The sequence below is a fragment of the Xiphophorus hellerii genome, chromosome 5 (genome assembly GCF_003331165.1).
Source record: "Xiphophorus hellerii strain 12219 chromosome 5, Xiphophorus_hellerii-4.1, whole genome shotgun sequence".
Taxonomy (NCBI): domain Eukaryota; kingdom Metazoa; phylum Chordata; class Actinopteri; order Cyprinodontiformes; family Poeciliidae; genus Xiphophorus; species Xiphophorus hellerii.
Window position 1 is genome coordinate 7,789,156 of NC_045676.1, and position 27,250 is coordinate 7,816,405.

Here is a 27,250-nt window from a genome sequence, read left to right on the forward strand (position 1 = left end):
GTCAAACGCCTTCTCAGCATCCATAGAAAGTATCACCAGGGGGTACCTCTGTCTTTTAGCAATATCAATAACATGAAACAACCTCCGAATATTGTCTGCTCCCTGTCGGTTCTTAACAAAACCTGTCTGGTCTGCATGAATAATTTTTGGGATTATTTTCTCCAGTCGAGATGCTATTATTTTAGATAAGATCTTATAGTCGGTGTTGAGAAGGCTCAGGGGTCTATAGTTACCGCACTTTTGTACATCTTTTCCAGGTTTGGGAAGTAATGTTATTGTTGCAAGTTCTAAAGTTTGAGGAAGTGCTGTCTGTTGGAATGCCTCCTTGATCATACTTGTAAGTGGGGTTAATAATTTGTTTGAAAAGGTTTTAAAGTATTCAATTGGAAAGCCATCCGGTCCTGGGGTTTTATTATTTTGTAATGATTTAACAGCAAGGCGAACCTCCTCCTCACTTACCTCACCATCCAGTATGTCTTTGTCAGTTGTATTAATCTTGGGTAAATGTAATTGATTCAAAAATTGTTTTATATCTACACTGTCTTTGTGACGTTCAGATTTATATAATAATTGATAATATTTTTTAAATTCCAAATTTATGTCCTTTGTATTTTCTAAATGTCTACCATCATCCGTTTTAATTCTCTGAATAAATTTTTCATTGTCCTCCTTTTTTATTTGCCACGCCAGTAGCTTGCTTGTTTTATTGCCGTATTCGTAGTAATGATATTTTGTTCTAGCCATTGCTGCCTCAGCTTTACTTGTACAGAGGTTGTCATATGAAATCCGTTTTTGTTTTAAAACACTAAGTAATTCTGGGTGTTTTGTTTTTGAATGGTCAATCTCCAAAGTCCTTATATCTTTTTCTAATTGAGCAAGCTGTTCCCTTTTTTGCTTGTTTTTATGTGACACATATGAAATAATATGCCCCCTCATGTACGCTTTGAGTGCTTCCCATATATTTGAATGTGAGGAGGTATTTAAATTTACTTCTAGATACATATCGATTTTGGCATTCATAAAAGTGACAAATTCAGGATCTCTAAGAAGATATTGTCTGAATCTCCATCTAGGAGAAGAGGAAACAGGATGATGAAATTCTAATTTCATTTGTATGGGATTATGGTCTGAAATCGTGGCTGCTAAATAAGAACAGGTTTTAATTTGTGACAAAAGTGGGTGTGAGGTTAAAAACATGTCTATTCTTGAATAAGTGTTGTGGACATTGGAATAGAATGAGTAGTCTTTGCAAGTTGAATTACATAAACGCCATACGTCCCCCAATCCTAATTCTTTCATGCCCTGAGCCAGAGCCACCGCAGATCTGGTTGGTGTAACAAGTTTAGGAGAGGAGCGATCCATTGATGGATTTAGAACCAGGTTATAGTCACCGCCCAATATACATGGAGCTTCAATCGCAGCCAGTTTTAGAATCAAGTCATTAAAAAATTCTGGGTTGTCTAAATTTGGGCCATATAAGGATACAAGTATTACCCTGTTTGTATTTATTACACAATCTACCAGAATGAATCTGCCGAATCTATCATTCTCCATATAGTTTAACCTAAATCTGAGGTTTTTATTGATAAGTAAGGCTGCACCTCTAGCTTTAGATGAAAAAGAGGAATAAAATACATGGCCAACCCAATCCCTGCGCAACTTTAAATGTTCTATATCTGTGAGATGGGTCTCTTGAATAAAGGCGATGTCTGTGCTTTGTTTCTTAAAGTATGTTAGAACTTTCTTCCTTTTAATGGGGTTGTTAATCCCTCTAACATTCAATGAAATACAGTTTAATAGTCCTGTCTTATTCATTATAAGTAATATGAAAAAATATTCTGGTTAAGTGACAACACAAAATGCACATAACTTGGACAAAATAAAGAAATCTCTGGCCCTTTGCTATAAGTTTACAGCTTTCAATACTCACAGAATGAACCCCATAGAGAGAGTGCCCCACAAATCCCAAGAAAAATAAAATAATAAAGAAAACCCACATTTTAACACCCAGTAAACAAACTGTGGGATAAACCCCGCTTCTAAACATTTGTGGTATCCTCAGCAGAGAACATTTTTTCTAAAAAATAAGGATATGTTTGCTCCAGCAGAAACCACTCAAGAACTATATTAACTATATTTAACAAAAAATACTTAACACACCTGTAGTGTTAGCAGGCACAGATGCGCCCGATAATACACGAAATGGTTTAACATTTGAGGCACAGCCAGTAATTATGGATTATCTTACGTTATTTTACGGTTAACAGTCATGGTGCGTGGTCATCTTGCAAAGGAAATGTTCTATCCCTCATCCCGAACAGTGGACAGGAAGGTCTCCACCTCAGATGGGGCTGAAAAAAGCTTAAATCCACCTCCGTGTCGAATCCTCAGTTTAGCAGGGTAGCGGGTGGCGTATTCAATATTTTTCTCCCGTAGTTTTTTCTTCACCTCTTTAAAAGCGAGCATTTTGCGTTGCACCTCGATGCTGTAATCTGGGTAAAATGAGACTCGATTATTATCCAACTGTACCGTCCCCTTGTCCCTGGCCAAACGGAGCACTTTGTCCTTGTCCCTGAAGTTCAGAAACTTCACGAGGATAGGTCTGGTCCGCTCCGACGCTCTCCCCAGGCGGTGTGCCCTCTCGATGGTAACCGGGTTTGGGAAGTGTTCCTCCCCGAGAAGCCGCGGGATTAGCCGTTCCACGTAACCAATCATGTCGGTACCTTCGGATCTTTCTGGGATGTTTATAATTTTGACATTTGATCTCCTGCTCCGGTTTTCCAAGTCGTCCGATTTCTCCTTCAGGAAAGTTATTTCCTTCTCCATTTTGAGTATGCGTGCTTGAGCGTCAGAGAGGTTGTCTTCGTTAGCTCCAACTCTGGCTTCCATTTCCTGCACCTGTTCAGCCAGCGTTGACAATGACTGTTCTATTTTTGTTAGCGATTGTTGGATATGGTCTATTTTTTGATTTATATGCCCAGTGAGCTCTTCTTTCGATTCACGGATAGCCTTCATCAGGGATTTCAGTGTTGGTTTATCTTGATCAGCCGCCATCTTCCCCACGTGAGAGGACTCTCTCTCAAGCCGACGAAAAACGTCCAAAAACAGCTAAATCTCAGCCCTAATTAGTCAGGTTCGAGTAGTAAGTATTTGTTCACTGCTTCGGGAATAAATTCTATATCTGGAGCAATGTAGTCGTTAGTATAAAGCCATCACCGCTGAGGACTACCTGGAGCTCACCGACACACGTCTGCCTGCAGAGGCTGCATCACGTGACCCTTGAATGAATACTTTTGCAGGACTCTGTGAGTCCTGGTCTTTGAACATAACTGAGGTGTTTTTGCATTTAATAGTTAATTAAAATGTGCCAAATAAGCTTTTTGATAGGAAAATATGTCAAATGGTTTCTCCAGCATTTTATGTTGGCATTAGTGTGTCTCAAGGAAAAGCAGATTTTTATTGTAGCTTCACAATAGGATCCTGAGTGTGCATCTGGTTTTCCTGAATCAATGGACAAACAATAACACAACACTTAATGTTGCTCCGCTGAGAACAATGCTCTGCTTGTCTGGGTACGTATGTGTGGGCGAGAGGCTGATGTAGCATTTAGGATTTAAAAGAAACATTGTTTTCCTTTTCTTCTGGGCAGTCTGCATAAACCTCGACTTGGACGTGAATATTTTATATAAACAAACCGCTGGCTGCTTGTTTCCACTGACTGCAGCACAAAACTACTTTCGGAAAGACAGATGTTGGTTTGGGGAATCTTTTCAGTCTCTTCTTGCATTTAAATCTCATCTTGTTTGTTAGTTATTTTCCTTCTAATTAATTTGTATCTAAATTGTATATTACCACACTGATCCAGTTTTCTTATGGTGCGTTCACACTGAACGCGTTTTGAGTGTCAAAAACGTGTCTGATGCTACAAATTTGACGCCTGTGCACTTTGAAGTCAGAAGCGTGGTATTTTGGTCTAGACGCATCAAAATCGCTCTAGGCAGCGTTGAGAGGAAACTCCTTGGCATGTGTGTTCCTCAAACTCTTCCACCATCTTCTGCATATTTTATCTAAATAAATACGTTAATTTAGCGTTTTTTCTGGATGGACTTGGATAGCTCAAATGCGGGGAAATATTTTCAAATATTAAAAGCTATAATTTACTCGACATTCCAACTTCTTCGCTGGTCCTCTTCCAAGCAAGGTCCTTTCTATTCGTGTCTCTGTAGTCAAAACTCTCGTAGGTTATTATTAAGCAGTGACAATTAGTTTATCTTCCACAGTTTTATTTTTTTTCTGAGAATATGTCCGAAAATGCCCCACTATGTGCTGGTTTACGCTCCACGTTGAGCCGTTAAAGTTCAGACTTTTCAACTCCAGCGTCGGACGTGCTTCGAACCCTCAAAACACTAACGCTTCAAATTGCGTAGCGCTTGATGCGTGAAATGCTCCACGACTCCACAAAGACTTTGACTGTAAACCAGATGCGCCTGATGCTCAAAACACGTTTGTTGTGAACGCACCATGAAGTGTTATTAAGGATTTTCCTTAACTGTTTTATTGTTGGCCAAACAGAAATCGCTCCATGGTTTTCCCAGCATGCAGAGTCTGAATTATCTTCATGTAACGGTGAAATAGTTGACAGTGTTGGGGTGTGTCTGTCTGTCTCTTTCAGGACTGAGTCTGGAACAGGTGGACATCCTGTGGCATTGTCTGGTAGAAGACGCTGAATGTTACGACGATGCGCTGCACTGGTTCCTCAATCAGGTTCGCAGCAAGGACCAGCACGCCATGGGCATGGAGACGTACAAGCACCTTTTTCTGGAGAAGGTATGCATGTCACATCGAGACGTAAGAACAAACAAAATGTCTGATATTTTCTGTTAAACTAGGGAGATTTGGTTGTTGGTTGTTTTGGTGTGTTTTGTATAATGGCTTGAACAATTAATTGTGACAAATCGGTTATTGAAATAACTGTCAACTAGTTTACTAATTAAGTGTACAGACTAAAAAAAAGGCAATTTGCTGAATGAACAACACACTTAAGTGCAGTAATTAAGCCAAAACTATTAACATTTTTTTTAATACTTTTTTCATTTTAAGATGAAACAATCCCTTTGTCTGTAAATATCATAGCTAAGAGAAGGGGGAGGGGGGTGCAGGGTTTGAGCAGGCTGCACACAGGCTTGATTGGCAGCGCTACAACCCTCCTCCTGGCTTTTATTGGTTGTTTCTAGTTAGCGCTGGGAAAAGACAGAGGAACTCATATTTTCCCCCCACGTCATACTGTCACGAGTTTCAACAAAGATGTAGAAAAATGTTTGGGTTTTTAAAATAAAAGTTACATGCTGCCTCTTTAGGCCCGTATTGAAACATTACAGGTTTTGGTTAAAAGCTGGAATAAAATGAAATGATGTCAGCAGATATTTCCAGCCCTAAATGTTCTCAGCTGGATGGATTTTATAGAGCACTGGAGCGGAAAGCCACCCCGTTCCATGGGGACAGCAGCTGTTTGTTAATATGCGCTGATGTTTGTCTCCAGATGCCTCAGCTGAAACCAGAAACCATCAGCATGACCGGGCTCAACCTCTTCCAGCACCTCTGCAACCTGGCTCGCCTCGCCACCAGTACCCTGGACAACGCCTCCAACTGCGAGGTAAACTTGTTTATTTGTTTATCCAAGTGTCTGACATAGTACGGACTATTCTTCCTGGGGTCCACACCAAACATTACAATTAAAATCCTTTACAAACATTACAAAAGTGACATAATCCTTAAGACATAATCAAAATTAAATTACACACAAAATTCAAATCAACTGCTCCAATGACCTACAAACTTTACGAAAAGATACAACAAAATAATTTACCACACAAACTTTTTCAACCATATCAGAATTAAATTAAAAACAAAGAAAAAACACTCTCAGCTGTAGTTGGAGTTGAAATTACTCCAAACCCATTTGTGCTGCTTTTTGGGTTTACTCCTGAGGGACCTGAAAATAGATTTTATAAAACCTGGAAATATTTTGACTGTTTCCAATAAACATTCAACAAGATTCACAATAGCAGACCATTAACATTTTTCCATGTTCCCATAAATCTTGACATTGGTGTTTTGAATGACATTAATTAATTTTTTTTGTTGCATACCTTGTAGTTGACAGTATTTACAGGGATTTGTGGGGTATTTTTTTCTTTTCTTCTTCTTCTTTGTTGTAATTGCATATTTTTTTTTATTCAATACTAAAATACAACAAACAATATCAAACTTTAAATTTAAATTTAAACATTCCATTAAGTCAATACTAAATCACTCTCCATTATAAAGGTTTTTAAATTTATTTTTTTTAATTTACATAATCAGCCATCAGTATATTTTCAGAAGGCAGGATATTCCAAAAGGACATTTCTTTGCTCACAGCGTTGGTTCAGTGTAAAAGCAATGATAGAAGTTTGTCTAGTATTAAAAGCATGTCTACTGTAAGTTGGCAACAACTGTGAGAAAATGGTTTATTTGAAGCCCAGATTTTATGAAAAGAGAAAAGAAGAGCGTGTTGTTCTTTTAAAGCCCCTCCTCACTGACCCTAAATGCACCCGCTGCGTCCCTGATGATGCTAATCGCCTGCTGTGTTTGTTTCCAGCTGTGTGGGATGGACCAGCTGTGGGGAATCGCTCTGAGAGCTCAGTCTGCTGACATCTCCCGCGCCGCCATCCAGTACATCAACTCCTACTACATCAACGGTCAGTCAGCCGTTTGGTTTTTAACAGAGAACTGGGTACAAGCTCGCTTGAAATGCAGATGTCTGTGAATCGGTTGTGTTCATTTGCAGCTCTCTCGACCATAACAACTCAATAAATTAGGACAAAACTACAACTTTTAAATTAAATTTTACTTACAGAAATGTTAGATGCAACGCAAACTGATCATCTTTTCCCACCTCTCTGGCATCTTTTTACTATTTTTACTATGTATCATTTATTGTGATAAATTTCTCACAATAAACTCCAGGTAATGATGTTTAAAATCCCCTGAAATGATCTGTATTGTCAGGATTGATAGTTCTACCATTTTCTTCACCTTTTGTTCAATGAAGACATTAATAAATGTCAATAAATTTGAAAATACAGGTGCAGTGCCCAGTTTTATGATACAAATCACAATATTTTCTGTGACTGGTGTCCTAAAGAAGCACATTACAAATGGAAATGTTTTTTTTAAGAGCATTATTTTTGTTTATTGAGTTTAGACAAAAATATTTTTCAGTTTTCTTCAATCAAGCTCAAAATAAGAAGAAAACTGGATGCATTTTATTTAACAAACACTTAAAAAAATAATTATTTGAAATTTTGACTCTACAATCCCAATCCTACCAAAAAAAAAAATCTTATTACTTTATATTTTAAAATTAAAATAGTTCATGCTTAGTTTTTTGTTGAGTAGGTAACAAAAAAAAAATCAACATTTTGGGTGATTTTAGTTTTTTTAAAATGTTTTTTGTGAACCGATTATTTTGGCACATGACAAAAAGTTTGGACATCCCTGATTTTAAAGCAGGAACTTTCAAATAATTTAACATATCTCTCCAATTGATTTTGAAGGTTTTGAAAATCTTAAATTTTATGTGTTTGCAGCTGGTAAGACGGGCTTGGAAAAGGAGCAGGAGTTCATCAGGAAGTGCATGGAGAGCCTCCTGATGGCCTCAGCCAACCTGGAAAAGGACGCTCACTCCAGCCTGACCAGCATCGAGAGGGGGCTGCTCATGCTCAAAACACACCTAGAGGCCTTCCGACGCAGGTACACACACATGCATGCACACCCCCACAGTTTAATAAGGATCTAAAAATACCACATTAAGAATAATCCAAGCAGAAAAAGCTGAATTTATTTATAATGATATTATTGTGTGTCCTCTCTGTGGCAGGTTTGCGTATCACCTTCGGCAGTGGCAGATCGAGGGGACGGGAATTAGCAGCCATCTGAAAGCTCTGAGTGACAAACAGTCTCTGCCTCTCAGGATCGTCTGTCAGCCTGCTGGCCTTCCCGACAAGGTGGGTTCCTGCACAGCCAGCCAACTCCTAGAAACATTCTTAGCATTCTGTCACAAGTCAGAATTTCAACATAAACGTTAGCTGCGTTTCCATTGACCACATGATTGCGCAAATTGGAATTACAAAAATATTTTTGCTCAATAGAAACATGCCAATAAAAAAAACCTCACATTTATCTATAGAAAGTTTTGGTGCCATGATGAGGTGATTTTATTATTTTATCCTTTTTGTGGATGTTTCAAAATTTGTGTATTTCACAGTGGAAACACTTTTTTCACATCACACAAATCATAATCCACAACCAGATGTTGCTACTGATGGAAAATACGAAGAAGACGACAGGAAGTGGTAGGAAGAGGATGTTTTTTAATCACTTGTCAAGTGAACAAACCTATTCACGTGATTTTTTAAAATTGCTTTTCCTCTTTAGTGCAATTGCGACAATGTGTTTTTTTTTTTTCAACATTAGTGGAATATTGAAAAGTTTAGTGCATATTTCTAATAAAAATGCAGGTATTGTTTGTAGTCACTCTCACAAACATAATTTTAAGGTTTATTTTTCATAAGCAAACATCACTTTTAATTTGTTGATTGATTTGATTTAAGACTCACTCTTACATGTATGTCTTATAAAATAAACATATTTCCACCACATCTTACAACTGTTCATGCGACAAGCAGCCATATTGAAAAGCGCAGTCTGCCGTATAAGTCATAACTGGGTGTAGTTGGAGTTGCTCCCAGTTTCCCAGTGGGAAATCTGACTTCAGACGGTGTTCTCCCCCTTCTCTTACATTAAATGGCCTAGACTCAGCTGTTTTTGTTGCTGTTTTACAGATGACCATTGAGATGTATCCCAGTGATCAGGTCGCTGACCTCCGAGCTGAGGTGACCCACTGGTACGAGAACCTGCAGAAGGAGCAGATGAACCAGCAGGCGCAGCTGCAGGAGTTCGGTCAGAGCAGCCGGCAGCAGGGAGACTTCCCAGGTCGACTAACCTTTGATTGAGCTTATTCAATTGTTAAAGAGGAACTATTATGCAAAATTCACATTTTGCACATTTTTCTACTTTCCTTTAGCTCTCTAATGCTTCTAAAAACAGCCCACCCACCCGTTTTTTTGTATGTTTAATATTTTTTGGTGTCTAGAAAATGAACTGTTTCAAAAACCTCCCGCTTGTTAAGTGACAATCAACAGGCACTGCAATGTTACCTGTAGCTGTTTGGTCAGCTGGTTTTGCCGCTCTATTTGCTGTAGAATGGCTGTTGGGAAAAGACAAGTTTTGTTTTGTTGTTGACGTACCATCCAGAAACCACTTCCTGCATTCTTGTTGTTTGTGCAGGAGGCTCCACTTCTGCTTTTCAAAGATGTGCGGTTGTGTAATTGTGCATCTATTTGCAGCCATTTTCACACACGAATGTAAATAAATTCAATTCAAATCAACAATACTTTATTGATTCCAAAGGAAAAATAAATAACGTCGACACAAACTGTGAGTTGGGGGCGTGGCCAACAGCCGATTATTTGGATTCAAAGTGACAAGACGCATTAAAAGGCTCATTCTGAAAGGAACTGAAAATAGGGAACTCTAAAATCTCATTACACTTTACAAAAAATTTAATGATCAGGTTTCGATTAGCCCATATACCTACTCTAACCTGTTCAAGGTCACTTTTAAGCTGCTGCCATGTCCCAGCAGCTTGTGTTTTACATCTGTTGTGTGCCCTGCAGGTGGTTTGATGGGACCAGTTCGAATGATTTCTTCTGGCCACGAACTCACTACAGATTACGACGAAAAGACTCTGCATGAGCTGGGATTTAAAGACATGCAGGTGACTCATCACAACGGTTTACCGAAAAAAATACTCCCGATTCCAGGTGACTCAATGCTACGTCATGTTTGTGTGTCCGTCCGCAGATGGTGTTCGTCTCTCTGGGAGCGCCACGGAGGGAGAGGAAAGGGGAGGGCGTCCAGCTGCCGGCCTCCTGTCTGCCTCCCCCTCAGAAGGAGCACATCCCCATGCTGCTGCTCCTCCAGGAGCCACACCTCACCACGCTGTTCGACCTGCTGGAGATGCTGGCCTGTTTCAAACCTCCCAGTCCAAACACAGAGAAGCTCCAGGAGAGCCCAGAGGTGCTGCAGCTGTCATTCCCCTCTCCATTTATTAAATTTAGTGCTTTTCTAGCTTGTAAACTTGTGTGTGTTTAATCCAGAGTGCACGCTGCGAGGAGCTTCACCTCCACGCAGAGAATCTGTCCCGTCGGGTTTGGGAGCTGCTCATGCTCCTTCCTACGTGTCCCAAGATGCTGCAGGCCTTCCAGAACATCTCAGACGAGACGGTTGGTCATAACAACGAACAGTTCGTTCCCATGAGTCAGCTCCAGACAACAACAAAACACTAAAACTCACTTTTTCTGTAGTTGCAGAGCGGGGAGAGTCTTTGTTGGAAGGAGCTGTTGAGGATTAAAAGTCCCCACAAGCTGCTGTACGCTCTGGAGATCATCGAAGCGCTGGGAAAACCCAACAGACGCATCCACAGAGAATCGACTGTAAGAGAAACACAACCCACCTGTCCCTTTAAAATCTGATTTCTGGTGTGTTTTTGTTTGTGAACGGAAGCCTACGCTGCAAGTATTTTTGGTCAAGATTCTAGAGTAAATATCTTAATACACTTGAAATAAGACAAAACTAACTAAGAGTAATATTTCAGCAAGATATTGGAGGTTGTTTCAAGTCAATGATTCCTTAAAATTGGCTAAATAAGTACTTGCCCATTGGCAGATTATTTGCATAAGTAAAATAATCTTTCAATGGAACAAGTACTTTTTAAGTACTATTAAGGATTTACTTACTTACTTAAAACAAGCTCAAAAGGTTACTTGTAAGTTAGTTTAGTCTTGTTTCAAGTGTATTAAGATATTTGCACCAGAAATTTGACCAAAAATACCTAAGATTTAGTATTTTTGCAGTGAAAATAATAAAATCAACTGAGGTTAGCACAAATCCAGAGCAGATTTACAGTATAAAGTCAATTATTTAGTTTGATTTCTATCCATAAATACAAGTTTACTATTCAAATAAATTACAATACACTAATTTTGGGGGGAAAACAAATTAAGTAACTTTGTGTTTTATTCATAGGCAATGTTAGAAACCGAAATCCAATTATATGAAGCTTAAATAATAAGATAAATTCAGTTTGCTAAAATGAGCCTGTTGCTCATTACTTGAGACAATATCTTTATTTAGGATCCACAAACTATAAACATTCAAGCTGTGAAGTCAGGCCCACTTTCTCTGGTTTTTAAAGTTTGACTTACTGATGTTTTCTGTCCTATCTCAAGCTTACACTTTGTAATATTTATTTCTTGCTGTACTTTTTGATGGTTTGGATTTTCAAATTTCTCATTAAATATTTAAGAATGACCTTTAGAACACAATCTTCAGACTCTGAATCGAAATGGATATTGGGAGTGACTGTGCTTAACTACGCAGTCTGTGTGTGTTTTTAGGGCAGCTACAGCGATCTGTACCCAGACTCTGACGACTCCAGTGAAGATCAGATAGAAAACAGCAAGAACACCTGGAGCTGCAAGGTACAGTAAACAACTGACAGTAAAATCAGAACAACATGTTGAATATTTGATGGCATACCTAATGATTTATACTCCTCACACCCTCCTCCAGTTTGTTTCATCTGGAGGTCTCCAGCTGCTCCTGGAGATCTTCAACTCTGGCATCCTTGAACCCAAAGACCAGGAGTCCTGGACTGTGGTGAGAAATCCTGTTTTAGCTTCAACCACATGTGATCTGAGTTATTTTATAACAGGAGTTTGTTGATGAGTCCCGTTCTGGTTCTTTATTGAAATGGTTCTCTCAGTATTACATCTTAATATTTCTACTATATCCCACATAACATGTTTGCACTCTTTTTGTATGACTTATTGATAATCCATCTTGTAACATCTAGTAATCCAGTTAAAGTTAACCATGTGCAATATTCACAGAAAAAATACTTTCTCCTTTTTTTGTTTTTTTGCTTTGTACGTCCTAATTTTGAATGGCAAATGTTTTGGCTCTGCAGACCTCTGCTTTACACCTGGAGTTTACAAGTCACATGACATGTCTAAGAGCATATGCAGCATACTTTCTGATAAAAAAATCAGTTGAAAAGAAGAAAGAGATTTGGATTGTGTGGAAAAACCCAGATTCATCCGAGTTTTACTAACTGAACAAACAAATTCAAGACGAGCGGCCTGAAAAAGAAATCTGGAACGATGGGCTCAGAAATTCTTTTAAAACTTTTGTCATTTATTTCAGATTTTTGGGGATTGATGAGCTGGACTTGTTTTCTCTGTGTGTTTTCCTCATGATGTCCACTCGTTTTGCCTGCAGTGGCAGCTGGACTGCCTCGCCTGCCTGCTGAAGCTCATCTGCCAGTTCGCAGTCGACCCCGCAGACCTGGACCTGGCCTACCACGACGTCTTTTCCTGGTCTGGCCTTGCCGAGAGCCAACGCAAACGGGCGTGGCCTGGAAAGTCCCGCAAATCCACTGTGGAGCATGGAAAAGGCCTGCACATCCCGCGCCTTACAGAGGTACGTGCTCCCGTCAGCTGATGGTTGATGAGGAGACTTTCTGAATTGCTCACCTGATCATTCCTCTCCTCTCAGGTCTTCCTCAGCCTCGTTCAGGGCACCAACCTGATTCAACGGCTCATCAATGTGGCCTACACCTACGACAACCTCGCACACAGGTGAGCAGCAGCTCAAGAAATGGTTCAATGAGTCAATTTTAAGGGGAGATAATTATGTGAAAATGACATTTTTGTTTAGTTTAATATCATGCTATATTGTTATTCCCTCATCAAAAATATACCCAGAGGGTTGAATTAATTCTTTCATGCGTATTTGAGAAATCCTTTAATCGCCATGGCAACAATTCAGCTGTGCAAAACATCTGTATGGACCTAGCTCCTCCTCAGAGCTGCGGTTTCCGAACTTCCGTTTTACAGAGCAGCCCTTGCATTGGACTTCTCCACTCAGCTCCTTCAGACTAGCCAGCAGCAAGTAGCAAACAGCTGGTAGAACTGCACATCTGCTGAGCTCATTATAGGAGCTACTTCTCAGTGCCACACGGATAAAAACATTGTTAAACGGTTAATACAGGACCCTTGTGATGACTTCCTGAAGGCAGAGTTTCAGAAAGATGAGGAGATTTTAAAGATACACAGGCCCAATTTCAAGACATTAAATTACAAAATCAAATTTCTTTTAAGTTATATTTGACATATAGCATTTTTATAACAACTCAAGATAACATGGTTACTTGATAGTTCTATAAAATACATAATTTTTCTAAGTTCTCTAATTAGATGAATAATAAATTACATGTTCTGTTTTTGCTTCAGAGTCCTAAAAGCTCAGTCTGACCACAGGTCGCGGCATGAAGGTAAGAGTTGATGCCTCTTAGCTCCAAACAACAAAGATGTAAACCTTAAGAAGTCCTGATGAGTAGGAGTGAAAACAAATCTAATTGTTTTTATCCTGACGCTGTGGTTTTTGTTGATGCAGTGACTCACTACTCGATGTGGCTGCTGGTGAGCTGGGCTCACTGCTCATCTACTGTGAAGTCCAGTCTGGCCGACAGCGACCACCTTCACGATTGGCTGAAGAAGCTCACGCTGCTGGTACCTGAGGTGAGCTGCTTGTTACGGTTAAATAAGAACTGAATCTTTTGTCTTTGAGAGTTTGGTTAAATCTCATGACAACAAGAATAATGTCATGTGAGCAGTGTTCCTCAGAGCAGAACATCCTGCTCTCACTCCTCAAGATGACCTTCACATACCGGCAGTTGGAGCAAGGCTCCAAGTAGCACCACTTTATTGATGTCTAACAGACTTTGATAAGTTAATCACTAAGTTAAGTGATTAACTTCGCAACAACACATTTTTACAAGCCAACTTTGCGGTACCGTAACTGCATTAGTTTTGCGCAATCTGAACAATTCCAACATTTTCTGAAAGGGGAGACGTTGCGCTTTCCAGCCCATATCGGGTTATTACGGTAATTTCACACCTGCTCTTGGAAGAAGCATGTTTTTCATTTTAACGTGATAAAACACTCTTAAAATACTGTAAACTGTAAATAACTTGCTAGATATTGAAAGTTCCTGTTGTTATGGAGAAATAGGGGAAATTATTTACTCACAGGACATTTAAAGAACTTTGTATAATGAAACTAAGCAAAAATATCCAGGCGGAGATTTGAGACTTAGGCCTCAGAGGGTGCTGTCAATCATGGCTGTATGGGCGCCGCTCATACAGCCATGTATGAATTCATTACATGATTACATACATAATTACATAATTCCAACACCTTCAATCCATCCCAATTTCTCCTGGATTATTATTTTTTTAAACACTTTTTAAGTGTTTATGGACATATTTATAGTTTTTGTTTCTTATAGCAGAGCACAAGCCTGCTATAACACTGTTAAGCAACAAGATATAGTGTGCTTTAAATTTAAAGTTGATTTATTGTTTTTCTTTTGTTTCTTTGTTGTGTTTTTAGCCGGCCGTGAGGCACGAGGCGTGTAACGGTCTCTACAAGCTCTCTCTGTCTGGTTTGGAGGGTGGCGAGTCCATCAACCGATCCTTTCTGCTTCTTGCCGCCTCCACGCTGCTCAAATTCCTGCCTGATGCTCAGGCTCTCAAACCACTACGGGTGAGTCTACCACACACAAACACCTGGAGATGTTGGTCCAAAAAAAGGAGCTTGCAAGCTACACTCTGTGTTGGTAGTCCTCTGGGACGATGATTTGACTCAATTTGAGCTTTGCTAAACAAAATCCAGTTGGTTTCTTTGAGACATTGTCCCCTTGATGGGGTAAATGCCAGAAAAACTGGGACACAACTTCATGAGCAAAGATGGAGAAGATTGGTAATTAGAACCAAAGACTCACCAATTAGAGATAAGCCTGTCACAATAAGCAATAAATCAATTAATCCCCGATAAATACAAACAAGCTTGATAATTTCAATTTGCGTGTTTGTTTTTCTCGTGTCTTTCACTCTTTCTACCAAAGACAAAAGTCTTCATTCTGGTGCGTTGGTATCAACCAGCTCTGTTTTTTGAAGAACAGAGAGTTGAGGATTAATTTTATTTGTTGTTTTTGATTTTATTTTTATTTGCTTTGAATTTTTAAAATGGCTTCCAGTTCCAATGTTAAGTGTTTGTTAAAAATTCAAGTTTATTGATCTTTGAGAATGTCTTCTTGCATTATTATCCTGTTATTTTTATATTGCCTGAAAATGGTCTCAAAACAACAATTTTATTGCAATAACTTCTGGGAGTATTTATTGTCCAACAAAATTGGTTATTGTGATGCACCTAATAAGAGATCAATGATCTATTTCAGTTCTCTGCTTTTTAAAAGTCTGACCTGCTGATACAGATTTTTGCCAGTTTTAGGAGGTATATGCATATTGTGTTCAAAATATTTCTTTTCAGCCTGCGTGTTGTGAGCTGTCCTTATTCATTCATATCAGAAGCAGAGGAGTCAATAGCCATGTTTCCATTGGCCTAAAAATTGCGCAAATTGGAATTAGAAAAATGTACAGAAACGCACCAATTTCGAAAAAACGTTTTGCGCTAGAATGAGGTGATTTTTGGCTTTATCAAAATACATGTATTTCACAAAACTATTGGAAACAATTTTCCATTAAATAACTATTCCTAATTTAATGGGAACACTGTAATTGCAATTTTTTTCTTTTTTTTTTAATATTTACAGGTTAGTAACAAAGTTTTGGATTTTTGTGAGCTTTACTCACAGTTTGTATCTGCAGGTGGAGGATTACGAGGAGGAGCCTCTGTTGCGGACCGGCTGTAAGGAATACTTCTGGCTCCTCTGCAAGCTCATCGACAACATCCACGTTAAAGATGCCAGCCAGGTGGGAACATCAGAGCACTGTCCTCATGTTCTTACACAGTTTGTTGAGACATGGTTTCATCTTCCTGGTGTTGCTTTGAGCTGCTGCTAGTATTGGTCTGTTTGAACTCACAGAAGGTCTCTCCTTCTCTGTCGCTGACCGGCACGATGCAGACCACGCTGCTGGACCTCGACGCTCTCGCCCGGCACCTCGCCGACTGCATCAGGAGGTCGGACAGCTGCAGATGGATGGTTCAGTAACACTTTATTTGAAGGGGTGTGCATAAGACTGACATGACACGGTCATAAACATGAAGGAATCTTCATGAATGTTTGACTCTTGTTATGAAGTGTCATTCGGTTAATAATGACGTCACTTCAAAAACACAAAATCTTACCAAGTATTTTTGATTTAGTTTCTACTACAAACATCTTAGTTTTGTCTTATTTGAAGCTTACTGTCTTACAAGTAACTTTTTAGTAAGTTCTAGAAGCTTGTTTTAATTAAACAATTCCTTAATGTTGATGAAAAAGTACTTAACTTATAAGAAGACATTTTCCATATTTTGTTAATTTACCTGCAAATAGAACAAGTACTTTTTCATCAATATTTAACAAGCGTCTATATCTTCCTGGGAAGTTACGTTTAAGTTAGTTTTCTCTTAATTCAAATGAACTAAGACATTTGCACTAGAAACTAGACCAAAAATATCTGATAAGATTTTGTGTTTTTGAGATAATACTAATTGTCAAATTAGCATTATTTTACAATAATTATTTGTCAAATATTTGACAATAATTATTGTCAAATAATATCATTATTTGCCATTATAATGATTATATTTTGTCAAATAATTAGCATTATTTTGTAAATAATGACATTTTTATGCAAAGTTGCATTAAAACTTGCATTAAAAAAGTCAACATTGCATTAAAAGTGTCATTATTTACCAAATAACACTTCATGAAAACAGTGAAACATTCATGAAGAATCCTTTATGTTTATTACAGAGTCATGTCAGTCTTATGCACACCCCTTCAAATAAAGTGTTACTGATATTTCTCTGCATACACTGAGTGATGTGTTGACTTTGGTGGAACTGCAAAGCAAACTGATTGGGCTTGGTTTTCCTTTTCTCACCCAGCCGGGAGATCCTGGACCAGCAGGACGGGAACATTGAGGACGACGGGTTGACGGGCCTCCTGCGTCTCGCCACCAGTGTCCTCAAGCACAAGCCGCCGTTCAAGTTCTCCCGCGAGGGACAGGAGTTTCTGCGGGACGTCTACAACCTCCTCTTCCTCCTGCCCAGCCTGGCCGACCGGGCTCAGCCCAAGTGCAAGTCCCACTCTGCACGGGCGGCCGCCTACGACCTGCTGGTTGAGATGGTGAAGGGCTCGGTGGAGAACTACCGGCTGCTCCACAACTGGGTCATGTCGCAGCACATGCAGTGTAAGAATATCTGCTTCCTCTCTCTGCCATGAGTCCCAACAACGCTGAGATGATTTCAGGCATATCCGCTAAAGTTGTTTTGGTTTTTTAGTCTGTGCTTCCAAATGGATTTAGCAACTTGGGACATTAGAAACGATAATTTTTGAAAAAGGGTTCCAGAGCAGATAAATTTCAGAACGCTAGTTTGACGTTTTTATGTGGTCATGCGAGCTGCATCTTTTTTTAAATGATGAGGTTGTAGCTCCATTTCGCTCTCTATCATCACCTCCCAGGAGGGTTGCCAGGTCTGACAGTTTTCAGCCTAGACAATGTAAAACCCAATAAAGAAACCAGCCCAAATCTCAACCCTTGACAAAGCTTAAATTAAGAGCACCTGATCTTATTGTATCTTATCTTATAACTTATATTGCATCTTATATATTTTGTCTTTTATCTTTTGTCTTATATCTTATTTCTAAGAAAAGTTGAGATATATCTTTTATCTTACTTCTTTTATCTTTTAAATTTTTAAATCTTTTTATCTTTTATGTTATATTTTTCCTATCAAGCTGCCATGCTTGTTTGTTGTGCCTTTGTTCAGTCGACCATCCTACAGGTGACGACGTCACGGTTTACGCAGTAAAAGCTGCGTCGCCCGACTTGAACCACAATTTGCACTGTGCCCCTCTTTTTTCTTCTTCTTTCTTTTCTGTAGAAAGATGTAACACTGGTTCGAAAACACGCCCAGGAACCGGAGCGGGCTCCGAACCGCATCAGTGAAAAAGGCCTTTCAGTGTCTGAATTGCGTTCTTGCAGAGTAAATAAAGTTCCACACAGTGATTTGTTGTTTCCTTCCAGCTTCTCACGCCCCGTATAAGTGGGACTACTGGCCCCACGATGATGTCCGGGCCGAGTGCCGCTTCGTTGGGCTGACGAACCTCGGCGCAACCTGCTACATGGCGTCCACCATCCAGCAGCTGTACATGATCCCTGAGGCCCGTCAAGCCGTCTTCACAGCAAAGGTCAGTAGCTGCAGCACCTGGAGCTGCTCAGGAACATTTAAACGGGTTCCTACGGTGGCTTGAAATCCTTAAAAATGCTTGAATTTCTGTTAAGTGTTCTCAAGGCTGGGAAAGTGCTTGATTTCCATACAAAGTCTTTGATATTCAAATGTTATTTACAGTTGAAACCAGATATTTTCATTCAACCAATAAAGACCTTTTTTTTCTCTCTGAATTTAAATCAGACTCAACTTTTCTTATTTCAAGTTGGTTAGAATTACCAAAATTATTTCTATTTGCTAAATGCCAAAAGTGAGAACATTTTTACAGATTTCTTTGTATTTTGTGTTTAAGTATTTAATTTGAGCTGGAACGAAATTTACCCTAACAAGATTTGTTTTGATTGTTTCAATGTGTTGAATATTTATTATTCCTAATGTCTCAGTGACTTGAGGAATAAATGTTGGCTTATATTTTATATCTTACAAGGTATTGAAATAGAGAGATTTTTTGTTAAATAAGTGTTTTGTTCTCAAACCTGTTGGTCAGTATATGGTGTGTGTATTAGTGGGACATTTCAAAACATAAAATTTTGTTATCATTTAGCCTACCTTTTCCCTGCGGTAGAATGTATTATCACAAGACAATATTAATATCTATAATAAATGTCATATAGTGAATTTAAACTCTTTTTGCTAGTTCTTTTATATTGTTTTTATATCCAAAGTGTGATGCTGGAAAGGTGCTTGAATCTTTTACTGTCAAACATTTACAAACCCTGATTTAAATTAATAACCTTGTGCAAGTTTATTGTATTTATTGTTTTTATATGTGTGTATGTTTTGCAGTACTCTGAAGAAATCAAACACAAAACGACGCTGCTGGAGCTGCAAAAGATGTTCACCTATCTAATGGTGAGCTTTCCATATGCAACTTAATCACATTTTTTTTTTCACGTCACAACCACAAACTTGAACATATTTTATTTTAAATTATAACCAACACAAATTTGCATTTAATTGCGTCACAGAGGTGCAGTTAACCTCCATGTTGTTGGTGTTTATCTGTCTGTGTGTTCAGGAGAGTGAGAGGAAGGCGTACAACCCTCGACCTTTCTGTAAAACGTATACGATGGACAAACAGCCTCTGAACACCGGCGAGCAGAAAGACATGACGGAGTTCTTCACCGACCTCATCACCAAGATCGAGGAAATGTCCCAGGAGCTGGTAAGCACTCTGCCGTGTCCTCAAATACAAATACAGTCTTTCTAAAGAATGGTTCTGTGACGTGAAATGAAGAAAATAAGGAATATTTAAGACAAAATTAGACAAAGACACCATGGCTCGTATTTTAAGTTATTGCCATTAATTATGTTGTTCTACAGAAAAACACGGTAAAGACTCTGTTTGGAGGTGTCATCACCAACAATGTTGTTTCTCTGGTGAGTGAAAAACTTTATTTTAAGCATTTTGTTTTTACTTGTTTTAAATAGACTCTTTTATAAGGTGATTTGAAGCAGTGCTTTAATGTCATGTTTCCATATTAATAATGGTTAGTGGTGAAGTTGCTTTTGCAGAGAAAACGGAGAATATATGTGGCATTAACTTAAAAATGTCATTGGAATATTTGTTAAACTCCCCTATGTCTTTTGCATTTGGAAACATTGCAACATGCCTCATTATTTCCCAGCTAATAAATACATTTGTTTGGAGTTATTGAGTAAAAGCCAATTAATACTCTGAAGAATGAGACATTGGTTTTCTCTCCAGGATCAGTCTGTTCTTAGACCTCTGGTTTGAGAATTCATGGAGCATTAAAACATAATAATGCTTTGTTTCCACTGAGCGATACGGGCCTGTGCAGTTCTTTACGCTGTTTTGACCGTTTTCACTGTAAAAGTGGCACAAACAATGACCAATACTGCATCTCTTTCATGAAATTGCTTTTCAATTTGCTCTTTTGGGTGAGAATTGAGCTATTTTAATATTCACTGATCACTTATTTCACTTCTAATGCAGATATTTGCGGTTGAGTATCGGCTGATACGGTCCTGAAAAAGCGTTGATTTGACTTAAAACATTTCTTTTTTTTAAACACAGACTTGGATGTATTGAATTACAAATGTATTTTCTAACTCTGCACAAGTATAGCAGTTAAATACTCCAATAGCTTCACAGGCTTGGTCAAACATGTAAAAAGGCAACTTTGTAAAAAACAACAACAAAACTTTCATTTGGTCAGTCAGGGCAATTAGGAAAATAACGGCCAATGTACAATAAACAACAACAACAAACCCTGAAACTGACGAAAACAATAGGTTGACTACCTTGGTCAGATATCTAGAAATAAGCTGCACTAAACCTTCTTTCAAATGGTTCAGACAGTGCAACTAGAAATTCTAGATATAATGTAAAAAAAAGTAATAAAGCATAGAATTAGACTGAACAGATCTGCTAAGATTGGGTAGATTAGATTCCCAATCTAATGTGGGTATCACCAATATCCATTCTAATGTTTTTCCCAATATCGGGACCGATACAAATATTAATATCAAATCTGTGCATTTCTACAAACAAAACTTCAGAGGTTAACTTTTAAAGCTTCAGCTAAACACAAGATGGTGGAAGACGCTGTAAATTATTCTGTTTTTCTTGCAGGATTGTGACCACGTCAGTCAGACTGCCGAGGAGTTTTACACAGTCAGATGTCAAGTGGCAGATATGAAGAACATCTACGTAAGCTTTGGATTCTGCTCAGGGTTTCTAACTTCCAAGAACTGCCGTCATTTTCCAATTCTCTGCTCTCGTTTTTTAATTAGGAGTCTCTGGACGAGGTGACCATCAAGGACACGCTGGAAGGCGACAACATGTACACCTGCTCGCAGTGCGGCAAGAAGGTCCGCGCAGAGAAAAGGTGATTAAGAATCCAAGCACTTCCTGGAGTAAGAGATAAGCGACTGTCGTCTCACCGCGATCCATCTTTGGTCCCTCAGAGCTTGCTTCAAGAAACTGCCGCGCATCCTGAGCTTCAACACAATGAGGTACACCTTCAACATGGTGACCATGATGAAGGAGAAGGTGAACACACACTTCTCCTTCCCGCTGCGCCTCGACATGACTCCCTACACGGAGGACTTCCTCATGGGCAAAGGAGAGCGCAAAGAGGGTTCGTACCAAAATGCTCAACATACCAATCTGTGTTTTTGTTTTAACCTTTTCCTGCCTGAATTATGACAAACTCATCTTTTACTTTTCCTGTTTTCAAAATCTATATAGAAAAACAATTTGTGTTGTAGACTTTAAAATATAGTTATGTAATGTTTTACCATTTTCTGATGTTAAAAAATGAAACTTGTTCCTGACTTTGTTTCTTCTTCTGCCTTTAAATGTTCCAGTCTCATCTCTCCCTTATCAAGATATTTTTTCTTTTTACAAATTTTAACAGTTTACAAAACAGCTAAAATTATGTTCAAGTTATTAAAACAGTAAATAAATTAAATAATATACAAATCAACTTTTATTTTAACCTAATTTATTGTAATTGCTTGTTTTGTTTTTAGCCCATTGTGATCCCAAGATGAAAAGAGTATTATAAAAAAAAATATATATATTATTGTTATGAGCCAAACCTAATTAAGGAGAACAATATAAAACTGCCTTAATGAAAGTTTTTGAGTTTCCAAGCAACAGATTTCTTTTGCTGTTTGTCTCTAAACTCTATAAGGATGCAGATGTTTAGTTTTCTCATAATCTTCAGCTACTTTTACCTCCTAAACCCCTTTTAATTTTCAGCTCCATTTTCTTCACATAAATCTATTTCCAATCCTCCTTTTTTGAGACGATCATAGATGATGTAATTAGCATCCTCTTTAAATTTAGCACTATTTAAACGTTTTTATCATGTAGTCTACTTAGACTTTTTAAAATTAAAGTACTCTAACTGTAACTCTCACACTTTACCTAACCTCCAACAATGTTAGTTTGTCGAAAAGAATTGCAGTTTAGATTACAATAGCAAACATTTTGGAGAAACATTTCCTGTTGTTGAAGTTTAAAAAAACTCTTTGGACATTTTCTGCAGATTTCTGTTATGGATGCACTTCGATTTGTGTCTCAGGTTTTCGGGAAGAGCGGGAGCAGAGTGTTACGGAGAGCTACGAGTACGACCTCATTGGTGTCACCGTGCACACAGGCACGGCGGACGGCGGCCATTACTACAGCTTCATCAGAGACATCGTCAACCCCCACGCCTACAAGAACAACAAGTGGTGAGGGTCGACATGCGCATTAATGTAGCGCTCTGCAGCTTTTAGAGACGCACCGATCCGATATTTATATCTGTATCAGTACGATATTTAAAAACAATTCTAGATTGGGGAACGATGATCCTTAAGGGCAGATCTATTCAGTGTAATTCTATGTTTTCACTGCAAAAACACAAAATCTTACCAAGTAATTTTGGTCTAGTTTCTAGATAAAATATCTCAGTACACTTGAAATAAAAGAAAACTAACTTAAAAGTAACTTTCTCGCAAGAAATAGGTGCTCGTTTTGTGTAAATAATTCCTTAATATTGATAAAAACAGTACTTGTCCTATTGGCAGGTTATTTAACTTTTAACATGAAATAATCTGCCAATGGAACTAGTAGCTTTTTCATCAATATTAAGGAATTATGTACTTAAAACAAATTCCTGTTTCTTGCTGAAAAGTTACTTGTAAGTTAGTTTTGTTATTCCAAGCGTACAAAGATATTTGCACTTGAAATTAGACCAAAAATACTTGGTAATATTTAGAGTTTTTGCAGTGTTACGCTTTGAATAATGACAAACTTTCTGAACAGTTTGAAAAAAGGTTTGATGAAGTTTATCTATTGCTTTTGTCAGTTTTAGTTTATTTCTTTTGGCTGTTTTACTGACTAATCAAAATAAAGTTTTGTTTTTACATGTTTGACCAAGTATGTGGTGTATCTACTGCTGCAGAGTTGGCAAACAAAATTGTAATTCAGCACATTTATTTCTTTAGTTAGCTGGGTTTTAAAAAAAAGAAAAGAAAAAGGAAATATTTTAAGTAAATTAATTTATGTTTATGTATCGGATCTGTATGTGCTGATGCAAAACCTCAAATATCGGTATCAGAAGTGAATAAAGTGGATCAGTGCATCCCTGATCCTGATGAGGATTTCCAGGTTTTACATCCATCTCTGACTCTGTGTGAAAACCTGCAGGTATCTGTTTAACGATGCAGAGGTGAAACCGTTCGACTCCGCCCAGCTGGCCTCTGAGTGCTTCGGAGGAGAGATGACGGTACGAGATGCAGCTGCTTTACAAATTAAATTACTGCTTCCCGCCGACACAGTTGATATATATTCTGTTATTTACCCATCAGACGAAAACCTACGACTCTGTCACCGACAAGTTTATGGACTTCTCCTTTGAGAAGGTAAGAATTTATTTCCTGTTTGGATTTTTTTTTCTGTATGTAACTGATTTAACAGCATTTATGTGTTAATCTGATGTGCAGACACACAGTGCCTATATGCTGTTCTACAAGCGAGTGGAGCTGGAGGAAGAAAACGGAAAAGATTTCAGTTTTGATGTCTCTCCTGACCTACTCGAGGTAGCCAGTTATTTATTTTCCCCATTAAGTTTGAAATTTTAACTCACATTTATGACGAGCATCACTCACTCACATCTCTCTGCGACGCTTTCAGTGGATTTGGCATGACAACATGCAGTTTCTGCAGGACAAAAACATCTTTGAGCACACATATTTTGGGTGAGTCTCGTCACTTTTATTGCATTACCTTTTGCTTCACTGTTTTATAATTTCCCGCTGTGTTTTCAGATTCATGTGGCAGCTGTGCAGCAGCATCCCCAGCACCTTACCAGACCCTAAAGCCGTCTCACTCATGACTGCAAAGGTTAGAAACTGTTCATCTTCCTTTCAATTCATGGACTAAAGTAAAATTTTATACAAAACGTCAGATGGCATCAAAAATTGTATATATATATTTTTTAGAAATAGCTTTTATTTATGTTCTTTCTTTTGCAGCTCAGCACATCTTTTGTTCTTGAGACCTTCATTCACTCTAAGGAGAAGGTAACGTATGCTACAGTGTGGATGAATATTCAGTTTCTATCCAGAGTAATTGCTTAGTGATACAGAATAAGTTGACTACTATTCTTCCTTATTATCCAGCCCACCATGCTGCAGTGGATTGAACTTCTAACCAAGCAGTTCAACAACAACCAGGCAGCCTGCGAGGTTTGAGCTTTAACACGATTCTCTGCTGGCCTGTTAACCTTCATCTTAAGTTATTTACTTATTTATTCTGGCTTAATCTTTTTCTCATTCCCATTTCTATCTGAAGTATCTGTGTGACCCTAGATTAATTAAAACAAGGAATATTAGAAAATGGGGAATAAAGAATATAAGTAATTGTCAAGAAATTTTCCTACCCTACATATATTAAGTAATATAATTTTTGTTGTGACACCATTTGGTTATGTTCTGTGTTTTGTCTTAGCCTTAAGTTGATCCATTTTATTTGATTTTTCTCTCACTTTTTTGATGTTTTACTTTCTGTTTTTGTTGTTTGTTCTTTTTGCTTATTGATCAATACCTCTTTTTGCTAGTCTGTAATGTTTGTTTTTTATGTGCACTGATTTCATAAATCCCTCATTTTTACAACTTTGTATGTCGCCTAGTTTTGATATCTTTTTTTAAATTTTTACTTACTGTAACATTAATTGCCCTTTGGGGCTTTTCTTGTTTACAATATTTAACTATAATTGTGCACAATTATAGTTAAATAATTAACTATCATATACGAGTCATGCAACTCGTTTTACATGATCAAATATTGTTCCTACATGTTCAGTTGCTTTTTTCCTTCCTGTGTTTCAGTGGTTTTTGGATCGGATGGCGGACGATAACTGGTGGCCGATGCAGATCCTCATAAAATGCCCCAATCAGATCGTCAGACAGGTGTGCAAGAATAGAAATGCATTCAACTGAATGTCTGAATTTCACAGGTCTTCATCTTAGTGGGTTTTTTATCTGGTTGAATAAATGTTTAATAAAAAAAATATAAAAACATCTGCTTAGCAAACAGCTTAGAATACCTAGACAGTGCCATTTGGTTCTAAAATTTGTAAAAGATTCCCAAACTTTGTCTTCCAGATGTTCCAGAGGTTGTGCATTCATGTCATCCAGAGGCTGCGGCCAGTTCATGCTCACCTCTACCTGCAGCCTGGAATGGAGGACGGGTACGTCTCAGCTGACTGATTCTTTTCCACTGTAGATTCTGCAGCTGTTGTTTACTTTTCCAGTAAAGATGTAAAGTTCATACACACAGTTTGTGTTTTGTTTTCACACCTGAGTTTGGTAGATTCGATTGGATTGGGGACCAAAATTGAAACATTTGTTACATTTTCAGTTGATGCTTTGAAAAACCTTTGAAAACCTTTGAAAAACCTTTTCCTCTGGAGCTGCACCAGGAAACACTGAAGGAAATGGCATCTTAGTTTACATTTCCTCATGAAATGTAAACTAAGATCGAGAGGCATCAGATTTTAGTGGTTGTAGAATTTCTTTTTTGTCTTTGGTAAAAAAAAAAAACCCGAGTAATTTCTCCTTCTACCGCTAGACAGGCGCATTAGATTTGGATGTATTTACCCAGAATGCCCCACACTATACCCTGCTTCCTGCTTTTGTTCACTTCAGCAGTTTTGTAGGCAAACTGGACTTCACATTTTTAGTTCGCATTGGAGTTAATTTGTGCATTCACATCTCCCCAAACAAACTGGGCTTTCTACTGTGATTAAAGCAGACTAAACAGTGCTTAAAGTGTGAAAAATACTTTACACTCAGCCGTTTATGTTTCTCATTAGTTTCCCAAAGTATTTTTGTATTGATCAGTTTTGTTGTGCATAACTTTCAGTGCACCCCTCTCTTTTCTTTTGTGTACATTCAGCTCCGATGACATGGACGGCCCCGTGGAAGACATCGGGAGTCGATCCTGTGTCACTCGATTCGTCAAGACCCTTCTGTCCATCATGGAGCACGGCGTCAAGCCACACAGCAAACACCTGACCGAGTACTTCGCCTTTCTCTACGAGTTTGCCAAGATGGGGGAGGAAGAGGTTCGTTTCACATTTATTCTGGCACTCAGCCCACAAACGAGTAAACGTTTTCTCTGCCTCAGCACAACGGCTCTGAATCAATGGATGATTTTTTTTTTTTTTTTAATCAAACTCTCTGGTGACCTGCTGGGGAGACGATTCAGCTGAATTTATTCAACCGGGAAAATACCTGAAGCATGCAGGAGTAGTGGGTCCCTGAGGAGCTGGGTCAGAAAACATGGGTGTAAAACCAATTTTTTATTATTATCCTGGGGCTGCAATGATTATTTTACTAATTAATAATTCTGACAGTAAATTAATTGTATTAATAGTCACACTCTGCAGATTTTTCATTTTAACTTTTCATATAATATTATAAATTCACTAAATGATGCAAGTAAACAAGTAATTAAATTCCTTAAATAAAAAATAAACATTTTATGGGCTAAAACATTGCATTCCTTTAGCTTACGCTTGATCATTTGTCACAAAGAATCCATTAGCAGCTAAAACCAAACTGACGTCAACATATGAAAAACTCAGACTTATCAATACATTGTAGACTGACCTGTTGATTATTTCTGGGATAAACCAATTAGAAAGCAAAAAATGCTAAACTATGCAATTTGTATCGTTTTTGGTAGAACTTAATTGCAGACAAATATTTTTTTTATAAAAACAACTCGGTGAAACCAAACTTACATACAAAAGTTACA

At 38.2% G+C, this 27,250-nt stretch overlaps 1 protein-coding gene across 5 annotated transcripts in view; it reads left to right on the plus strand.

Moving 5' to 3' along the window:
- The window catches only part of usp34 (ubiquitin specific peptidase 34), a 71,684-nt gene that overhangs the window by 31,076 nt on the left and 13,358 nt on the right, over positions 1-27,250 (plus strand). For 2 of the 5 annotated variants that reach the window (XM_032562152.1, XM_032562150.1), the window contains exons 21-58: positions 4,673-4,827; positions 5,540-5,653; positions 6,641-6,740; positions 7,632-7,794; positions 7,922-8,048; positions 8,886-9,036; positions 9,780-9,880; positions 9,967-10,182; positions 10,263-10,388; positions 10,470-10,598; positions 11,562-11,645; positions 11,737-11,823; positions 12,445-12,645; positions 12,721-12,803; positions 13,458-13,498; positions 13,621-13,745; positions 14,620-14,772; positions 15,897-16,001; positions 16,115-16,209; positions 17,125-17,429; positions 18,267-18,430; positions 19,258-19,323; positions 19,490-19,636; positions 19,795-19,851; positions 21,068-21,145; positions 21,229-21,323; positions 21,403-21,575; positions 22,527-22,677; positions 23,636-23,714; positions 23,797-23,850; positions 23,932-24,027; positions 24,122-24,186; positions 24,256-24,331; positions 24,463-24,510; positions 24,610-24,675; positions 25,318-25,398; positions 25,594-25,679; positions 26,387-26,555. In XM_032562152.1, coding sequence (XP_032418043.1) covers positions 4,673-4,827; positions 5,540-5,653; positions 6,641-6,740; positions 7,632-7,794; positions 7,922-8,048; positions 8,886-9,036; positions 9,780-9,880; positions 9,967-10,182; positions 10,263-10,388; positions 10,470-10,598; positions 11,562-11,645; positions 11,737-11,823; positions 12,445-12,645; positions 12,721-12,803; positions 13,458-13,498; positions 13,621-13,745; positions 14,620-14,772; positions 15,897-16,001; positions 16,115-16,209; positions 17,125-17,429; positions 18,267-18,430; positions 19,258-19,323; positions 19,490-19,636; positions 19,795-19,851; positions 21,068-21,145; positions 21,229-21,323; positions 21,403-21,575; positions 22,527-22,677; positions 23,636-23,714; positions 23,797-23,850; positions 23,932-24,027; positions 24,122-24,186; positions 24,256-24,331; positions 24,463-24,510; positions 24,610-24,675; positions 25,318-25,398; positions 25,594-25,679; positions 26,387-26,555 — 4,412 coding nt within the window. The remainder of the gene's footprint in view (positions 1-4,672; positions 4,828-5,539; positions 5,654-6,640; positions 6,741-7,631; positions 7,795-7,921; positions 8,049-8,885; positions 9,037-9,779; positions 9,881-9,966; positions 10,183-10,262; positions 10,389-10,469; positions 10,599-11,561; positions 11,646-11,736; positions 11,824-12,444; positions 12,646-12,720; positions 12,804-13,457; positions 13,499-13,620; positions 13,746-14,619; positions 14,773-15,896; positions 16,002-16,114; positions 16,210-17,124; positions 17,430-18,266; positions 18,431-19,257; positions 19,324-19,489; positions 19,637-19,794; positions 19,852-21,067; positions 21,146-21,228; positions 21,324-21,402; positions 21,576-22,526; positions 22,678-23,635; positions 23,715-23,796; positions 23,851-23,931; positions 24,028-24,121; positions 24,187-24,255; positions 24,332-24,462; positions 24,511-24,609; positions 24,676-25,317; positions 25,399-25,593; positions 25,680-26,386; positions 26,556-27,250) is intronic. The other 3 variants (XM_032562153.1, XM_032562154.1, XM_032562151.1) reach the window with 3 other exon arrangements.